The sequence below is a fragment of the Myiozetetes cayanensis genome, unplaced genomic scaffold (genome assembly GCF_022539395.1).
Source record: "Myiozetetes cayanensis isolate MyiCay16 unplaced genomic scaffold, myiCay2020 scf403, whole genome shotgun sequence".
Classification (NCBI taxonomy): Eukaryota; Metazoa; Chordata; class Aves; order Passeriformes; family Tyrannidae; genus Myiozetetes; species Myiozetetes cayanensis.
In genome coordinates, this window is record NW_026087636.1 from 32,282 (window position 1) to 41,113 (window position 8,832).

Below are 8,832 nucleotides of genomic sequence, written 5' to 3' on the forward strand. Positions count from 1 at the left end.
TGCAGGACCCCTGGCTGCACCCCTGAGCCCACCCATGGGGTCACCACCACCCACCAGTGCCTGCAGCACCCCTGAGCCCACCCAGGGGATCACCATCACCCACCAGTGCCTGCAGCACCCCTGAGCCCACCCGTGGGATCACCACCACCCACCAGTGCCTGCAGCACCCCCTGAGCCCACCCAGGGGATCACCACCACCCACCAGTGCCTGCAGCACCCCTGGCTGCGCCCCTGACCCTGCCTATGGGGCCTGCAGCACCCCTGGCTGCGCCCCTGAGCCTGCCTGTGGGGCCACCATCACCCACCAGTGCCTGCAGCACCCCTGGCTGCGCCCCTGACCCTGCCTGTGGGGCCACCATCACCCACCAGTGCCTGCAGCACCCCTGGCTGCACCCTAGCCACCTGGGGCCTGCAGGACCTGGCTGCACCTGAGCCCACCCATGGGGTCACCACCACCCACCAGTGCCTGCAGCACCCTGGCTGCACCCTGAGCCCACCCATGGGATCACCACCACCCACCAGTGCCTGCAGCACCCCTGGCTGCACCCCTGAGCCCACCCAGGGGCCTGCAGCACCCCTGGCTGCGCCCCTGAGCCCACCCATGGGGCCACCATCACCCACCAGTGCCTGCAGCACCCCTGGCTGCGACCCTGAGCCCACCCAGGGGATCACCACCACCCACCAGTGCCTGCAGCACCCCTGGCTGCGCCCCTGAGCCCACCCATGGGGCCACCATCACCCACCAGTGCCTGCAGCACCCCTGAGCCCACCCAGGGGATCACCACCACCCACCAGTGCCTGCAGCACCCCTGAGCCCACCCCACAACCACGGCCTCAATAAACGGCTGCCAGGAGGGCACGGGAGGTTTTTTGTGGTGGTCCTGAGGCGTTTATTGGGGTGCTGTGGGGGTGTCCTGGGGTCCTGAAGGGGGTTCTTGTGGTCCTGTGGCTGTGTTGGGGTCCTGGGGTGTTTATTGGGATCCTGTGGCTCTGTCAGGGTCCAGGGGGGGTTGTTGTGGTCCAGTGGCTGTGTTGGGGTTCCATGGGTCTGTTGTGGTCCTAGGGGTGTTTGCTGTGGTCCTGGGGCTGTGTTGGGGTTCAGCAAGGGTTTGTTGTGGTCCTGGGGTGTTTTTTGGGGTCCCATGGCTGTGTTGGGGTCCTGGGGGTGTTTATTGTGGTCCTGGGGCTGTGCTGGGGTTCAGCAAAGGTTTGTTGTGGTCCTGGGGTGTTTTTTGGGGTCCCATGGGTGTGTTGTGGTCCTGGGGGTGTTTGTTGTGGTCCTGGGGTGCTTTTTGGGGTCCCATGGGTGTGTGTGAGGTCCTGGAAGGGTGTGTTGTGCTCCTGGGGGGGGTTAGTGTGGTCCTGGAGTGCATTGTGGTCCTGGGGGCGTCCCGGGGGGTGTATCGTGGTCCTGGGGTGTCCCAGGATCCCAGGGGTGTCCCGGGGGATCTGGGGTGTCTCTGGGTGTGTCCAGACGGTGTCGGTGCTGGGGTGTCCTGGGGTGTCCTGGAGCGTCCCAGGATCCCAGGGGTGTCCTGGGGATCGGGGTGTCCTGGGGTGGTCTGGGGGTGTCCTGAGGTGTCCCAGGATCCCAGGGTGTCAGGTGCTGGGGTGTCCTGGGGTGTCCTGAGGTGTCCCAGGATCCCAGGGGTGTGTCAGGGTGCTGGGGGTGTCCTGGAGTATCCCAGGGGTGTGTCAGGGTGCTGGGGGTGTCCTGGGGTGGTCTGGGGGTGTCCTGAGGTGTCCCAGGATCCCAGGGGTGTCCAGGGGTGGTCTGGGGATGTCCTGGAGTGTCCCAGGATCCCAGGGGTGTGTCAGGGTGCTGGGGGTGTCCTGGAGTATCCCAGGGGTGTGTCAGGGTGCTGGGGGTGTCCTGGAGTATCCCAGGGGTGTGTCAGGGTGCTGGGGGTGTCCTGGGGTGGGTGTCCCAGGATCCCAGGGGTGTGTCAGGGTGCTGGGGGTGTCCTGGAGTATCCCAGGATCCCAGGGTGTCCAGGGTGGTCTGGGGTGTCCTGGAGTGTCCCAGGATCCCAGGGGTGTGTCAGGGTGCTGGGGGTGTCCTGCAGTGTCCCAGGGGGTCGGTGTGCCGGTCTCAGGCCCGTGGCAGGTGGGAGATGATGCTCTGCACGGCCCCCGAGGTCGTGCCCTGGCCCCCGATGTCGGGCGTGTGCGTCTGAGGGAGGGGTGAAGAGCAGGGTGTGGGGAGGGGCTTTGCAGCCACGCCCACAGGGGGTGGGGTGGGGGAGGGGTGGGGGAGGGCCACCCCCATTAAAGGGGGGTCAGACCCTTTAAAGGGGGGTCAGAGGCAAGGCCAGGACTTACCCTGGGGTCGTCCAGCGAGGCCAGCACGGCCTGGCGGATGGTGGAGGCGTGGCTGTGCAGCCTGGGGGGCGGGGCAAAAGCAGAGGCCACGCCCACATCAGCAAAGGCCACTCCCACCCCCTTAAAAAGCCCCACCTATCTGGGTGAATAGACCCAGAAGCTCCGCCCCCCTCAGCCAGCACATCCAATGGGATTCTGTCCTGGAAAAGCCCCGCCCCTTGTTAGTGACTCCACCCCTTGCCCAACCCATCCAATGGGATCCTGTCTTGGAAAAGCTCCACCCCTTGCTTAATGACTCCACCCCTTCCCCAGCCCATCCAATCAGATCCTGTCCTATGACAAAGCCACACCCCTTTTTAATCCCCATGATTTCTGTGGCCACGCCCCTCACCCAGCCCCTCCAATGGGATTGTGTCCTATGACAAAGCCACACCCCTTTTTAATCCCCACCCAATTTTGGGGGGCCACGCCCCTCACCCAGCCCCTCCAATGGGATCCTGTGCTATGACAAAGCCACACCCCTTTTTAATCTCCACCCAATTTTGGGGGGGCCACGCCCCTCACCCAGCCCCTCCAATGGGATCCTATCCTGGAAAAACCCCACCCCTTGTTAATGGCTCCACCCCTCGCCCAGCCCCTCCAATGGGATCCTCTCCTGCTGGACAAGCCCCGCCCCTTCCCAATCTCCACCCCCTCCCCCAAAACCCTCCCACGGGAAAACCACGCCCCCTTTTCCAAACTCCTCCCCTAAAGGGGGTCCAGTCTCCTCCCCCAGCACGGCCACGCCCCTCCATGACCACGCCCCCTCCCCGAGGCCCCGCCCACCTTAGGTGGTCCAGCATCATGCAGGCGGCGAGCAGGGCGGCCGTGGGGTTGGCGATGTTGCGGTTGGCGATGCTCTTGCCCGTGTTCCGCGTGGCCTGGGGGGTAGGGGGGGGTTATGGGGTGACCCCGACAGCCCAGAGATCCCCCCAGGGCAGGGGGTGACCCCTGAGAACCCAGGGATCCCCCCCCCGGGGCATGGGGACAGCCCAGGGATCCCCCCTTAGGGCACGGGGATAGCCCAGGGACCCCCCCAGGGCATGGGGTGACCCCTGACAGCCCAGGGATCCCCCGGGGCACGGGGTGATCCTGACAGCCCTGGGATCCCCCTGGGGCATGAGGACAGCCCTGGGATCCCTCCAGGCACGGGGTGACCCCCACGCCCTGGGGACACCCCCAAAAACCATGGGGTGACCCCAACAGCCCAGGGATCCCCCCTTGGGGCACGGAGATAGCCCAGGGACCCCCCTTGGGGTATGGGGTGACCCCCACGCCTTGGGGACACCCCCAAAAACCATGGGGTGACCCCCACACCCCCCCTGGGGCACGGGGACAGCCCAGGGACCCCCCCAGGGCAGGGGGTGACCGCCACACCCCAGGGACAGCCCCAAAAACCATGGGGTGACACTCACAGCCCAGGGACCCCCCCAGGGCATGGGGTGACTCTTGACAGCCCAGGGACCCCCCCAGGGCATGGGGTGACTCTTGACAACCCAGGGACCCCCCCGGGGCATGAGGACAGCCCTGGGATCCCCCAAGGCACGGGGTGACCCCAACAGCCCAGGGATCCCCCCTTGGGGCACGGGGACAGCCCACGGATCCCCCCTTGGGGCACGGGGTGACCCCCACACCCTGGGGACACCCCCAAAAACCATGGGGTGACACCCACAGCCCTGGGATCCCCAGGACCGTCCCCCTCCCAACTCACTCGAACACAGCGTAATCGTGCCCGTAGTTGGCCCCCGGGACGAGGCCGGGCCCCCCCAGGGACCCCCTAAACCCCTTCCAATTCCCCCTCCAGTGCTCCCAGTGCTCCCAGTGACCCCCCAATTCCCCCTCCAGTGCTCCCAGTGCCCCCAGTACCCCCCAGTCCCGTCCCCCCCCAGCTCACGGTCTCGAACACGGCGTAGTCGTGCCCGTAGTTGGCCCCCGGGACGAGGCCGGGCCCCCCCACGAGGCCGGCGCAGACGTTGTTGACGATGTTGCCGTAAAGGTTCGGCATCACCATCACGTCGAACTGCTGGGGCCGCGACACCAGCTGGGGACAGCGGGGCTGCGGTTACTGGGGGGCACTGGGGGGTTACTGGGGGTTACTGGGGGGTTACTGGGAGCTTTGGGGGTTATTGGGGGTTACTGGATCACCATCACGTCGAACTGCTGGGGCCGCGACACCAGCTGGGGACAGCGGGGCTGCGGTTACTGGGGGGTTACTGGGGGGTTACTGGGGGTTACTGGGGGTTACTGGGGGTTACTGGGGGTTACTGGGAGCTATTGGGGGTTATTGGGGTTACTGGATCACCATCACGCCGAACTGCTGGGGTCGCTGACACCAGCTGGGGACAGCGGGGCTGCGGTTACTGGGGCACTGGGGTTACTGGGGTTACTGGGGGTTACTGGGGGTTACTGAGCTGGGAGCGTTATGGGGGTTATTGGGGGTTACTGGATCACCATCACGTCGAACTGCTGGGGCCGCGACACCAGCTGGGGACAGCGGGACTGCGGTTACTGGGAGCACTGGGGGTTACTGGGGTTACTGGGGGTTACTGGGAGCTCTGGGGGTTATTGGGGGTTACTGGATCACCATCACGTCGAACTGCTGGGGCCGCGACACCAGCTGGAGACAGCGGGGCTGCGGTTACTGGGCTGGGGTTACTGGGGTTACTGGGGTTACTAGGGGGTTACTGGGGTTACTGGGAGCTCTGGGGGTTACTGGGGGTTATTGGGGGTTACTGGATCACCATCACGTCGAACTGCTGGGGCCACGACACCAGCTGGGGACAGCGGGCTGCGGTTACTGGGGGCACTGGGGTTACTGGGTTACTGGGGTTACTGGGGGTTACTGGGGGTTACTGGGGGTTACTGGGGGTTACTGGAGGTTACTGGGGGTTACTGGGAGCTTTGGGGTTATTGGGGTTACTGATCACCATCACGTCGAACTGCTGGGGCCGCGACACCAGCTGGGGACAGCGGGGCCAAGATGGTTACTGGGGTTACTGGGGGTTACTGGGGGTTACTGGGGGTTACTGGGGGTTACTGGGGGTTACTGGGAGCTTTGGGGGTTATTGGGGGTTACTGCATCACCATCACGTCGAACTGCTGGGGCCGCGACACCAGCTGGGGACAGCGGGCTGCGGTTACTGGGGGTTACTGGGGGTTACTGGGGGTTACTGGGGTTACTGGGGGTTACTGGGGGTTACTGGGGGTTACTGGGAGCTTTGGGGTTATTGGGGGTTACTGGGGTTATTGGAGGTTACTGGGAGCTTTGGGGGTTGTTGGGGGTTACTGGATCACCATCACGTCGAACTGCTGGGGCCGCGACACCAGCTGGGGACAGCGGGACTGCGGTTACTGGGGGCGCTGGGGTTACTGGGGGTTACTGGGGCTACTGGGGTTACTGGGGGTTACTGGGGTTACTGGGAGCTTTGGGGTTATTGGGGGTTACTGGATCACCATCACGTCGAACTGCTGGGGCCGCGACACCAGCTGGGGACAGCGGGGCTGCGGTTACTGGGGGGTTACTGGGGGTTACTGGGGGTTACTGGGGGTTACTGGGGGTTACTGGGAGCTGGGGTTATTGGGGGTTACTGGATCACCATCACGTCGAACTGCTGGGGCCGCGACACCAGCTGGGGACAGCAGGGCCATGCGGTCAGTGCTAGGGGTACTGGGGGTTACTACGTTGGGGGTTATTGGGGGTTACTGGGGTTACTGGGGGTTACTGGGAGCTTTGGGGGTTATTGGGGTTACTGGATCACCATCACGTCGAACTGCTGGGGCGCGACACCAGCTGGGGACAGCGGGCTGCGGTTACTGGGGGCGCTGGGGGTTACTGGGGGTTACTGGGGGTTACTGGAGCTTTGGGAGTTATTGGGGGTTACTGGATCACCATCACGCCGAACTGCTGGGGCCGCGACACCAGCTGGGGACAGCGGGGCTGCGGTTACTGGGGGCTTACTGGGGCTTACTGGGAGTTACTGGGAGCTTTGGGGTTACTGGGGTTACTGGGGTTACTGGATCACCATCACGTCGAACTGCTGGGGCCGCGACACCAGCTGGGGTTACTGGGGGCTGGCGGTTACTGGGGGTTACTGGGGTTACTGGGGCTTATTGGGAGCTCTGGGGGTTATTGGGGGTTACTGGGGGTTATTGGGGTTATTGGGGGTTACTGAGAGCTCTGGGGTTATTGGGGGTTACTGAGGGTTACTGGAGCTCTGGGGTTACTGGGAGCTTTGGAGTTACTGGGGTTACTGGGAGCTCTGGGGGTTACTGGGAGCTTTGGGGTTACTGGGAGCTCTGGGAGTTACTGGGGGTTATTGGGGGTTACTGGGGGTTATTGGGAGCTCTGGGGGTTACTGGGAGCTTTAGAGGTTATTGGGGGTTACTGGGGGGCACTGGGGGGTTATTGGGGGTTACTGGGAGTGCTGAGGGTTACTGGGGGGTACTGGGGTTACTGAGAGCTGTGGGGGTTACTGGGGGCACTGGGGTTACTGGGAGCTCTGGGGGTTACTGGGGGGCACTGGGGTTACTGAGAGCTCTAGGGGTTACTGAGGGGCACTGGACTTACTGGGGGTTACTGGCGTTAATGGGGCTACTGGAGGGGTTACTGGGGTTTACTGGAGACACTGGAGGTTACTGGAGGTTATTGGGGGTTACTGAGAGCTCTGGGGGTTAACTGGGAGCCCAGGGAGGTGGTCAGGGTGGATTTGGGGAGGGGTTTGGGGAGGGGTCACACCTGCATGGTGGTGTTGTCCACGATCATGTTCTGGAAGGGGTGGTCAGGGTGGATTTGGGGGAGGGGGCAGCAGGGGTTTGGGGAGGGGTCACACCTGCATGGTAGGTGTTGTCCACGATCATGTTCTGAAGGGGGTTTGGGGAGGGGGTTTGGGGAGGGGTTTGGGAGGGGTCACACCTGCATGGTGGTGTTGTCCACGATCATGTTCTGGAAGGGGGTGGTCAGGGTAATTTGGGGAGGGGGTTTGGGGAGGGGTCACACCTGCATGGTGGTGTTGTCCACGCATCATGTTCTGGAAGGGTGGTCAGGGGCTTGGGGAGGGGATTTGGGGAGGGGTCACACCTGCATGGTGGTGTTGTCCACGATCATGTTCTGGAAGGGGGTTTGGGGAGGGGCAGCAGGGGATTTGGGGAGGGGTCACACCTGCATGGTGGTGTTGTCCACGATCATGTTCTGGAAGGTGGTCAGGGTAATTTGGGGAGGGGGTTTGGGGAGGGGTCACACCTGCATGGTGGTGTTGTCCACGATCATGTTCTGGAAGGTGATCTCGGGGTACTCGGCAGCCACCTCCTGACAGCACTGCAGGAACAGCCCGTCCGCCAACTTCCTGCGGGGTGGGGGGAGGTGAGACCCCCAGGGACCCCCCCAGGATACCCCAGAGACCCCCAGGATACCCCAGAGACCCCCCAGAGATCCCCAGGACACCCCAGAGACCCCCAGGACCCAGGAACAGCTTCCTGTGGGGAGGGGATCGGTGAGACCCTCCCCCAGCACCCCCTTAGAGCCCCCAGGACCCCTTAGAGACCCCCAGGACACCCCTGAGACCCCCCAGGACTCCCTGCAGCCCCCCAGGACCCCCTTGAGCCCCCAAGACCCCCTGTGACCCCCAAGACCCCCAAGACCCCTGTGACCCTCCCCAGACCCCCTGTGACTCCCCCAAGACCCCTGTGACCCCACCAGGACCCCTTTGGAGCCCCCCAGGACACCCTTAGAGCCCCTCAGGACCCCCCCAGGACCCCCTTAAAGCCCCCCAGACCCCTTTGATCCCCCAGGACCCCCTGCAGCCCCCCCAGGACCCCCTTTAAGCCCCCCAGGACCCCTTCAGAACTCCCCAGGACCCCCTTTGAACCCCCCCAGGACCCCCTTGGAGCCCCCAGGACCCCTCTGCAGCCCCCCAGGACCCCTTGAGCCCCCAGGACCCCTGTGCAGCCCCCCCATCCCCGTACATGATGTTGGCCTTGTGCACGGCGGTGACGCAGCGCCGCGAGGCCGCCCGGGCTCCTCCAGAACCCCCCCAGGACCCCCTTGAGCCCCCAAGACCCCTTGAAGCTCCCCCAGACACTCCCCAGGACCCCTTAAAGCCCCCCAGGACCCCTTGGAGCCCCCCCATCCCCATACATGATGTTGGCCTTGTGCACGGCGGTGACGCAGCGCCGCGAGGCCGCCCGGGCCAGCCCGAAGGCGTAGTGGGCGATGCGGCGAGAGCGGCCGGCGGTGATGATCTTGAGGCTCTCCACCACCCCTGCCACGCTCTGTGGGGTTAATGGGGGGTATTTGGGGGTTATTTGGGGTGTGGGGTGATGATCTTGAGGCTCTCCACCACCCCTGCCACGCTCTGTGGGGTTAATGGGGGTTATTTGGGGTGTTAATTGAGTGTGGGGTGATGATCTTGAGGCTCTCCACAACCCCTGCAACACTCTGACCAAATAAAAGGTGTTATTGGGGTGTGGGGTGAT

The 8,832-nt window shown here is 64.3% G+C and overlaps 1 protein-coding gene across 1 annotated transcript; it reads right to left on the bottom strand.

Moving 5' to 3' along the window:
• Positions 1-1,684: 1,684 nt before the first annotated feature.
• Positions 1,685-8,628, bottom strand: LOC126647760 (isocitrate dehydrogenase [NAD] subunit gamma, mitochondrial-like; the record flags this gene model as incomplete). The annotated part of the gene is made up of 8 exons (XM_050330289.1): positions 1,685-1,972; positions 2,028-2,173; positions 2,323-2,383; positions 3,148-3,242; positions 4,256-4,402; positions 7,601-7,703; positions 8,323-8,400; positions 8,495-8,628. Coding segments are annotated over 7 exons (699 nt in total), but the record flags the coding sequence as incomplete, so codon positions are not given.
• Between the last annotated feature and the right edge of the window lie 204 nt (positions 8,629-8,832).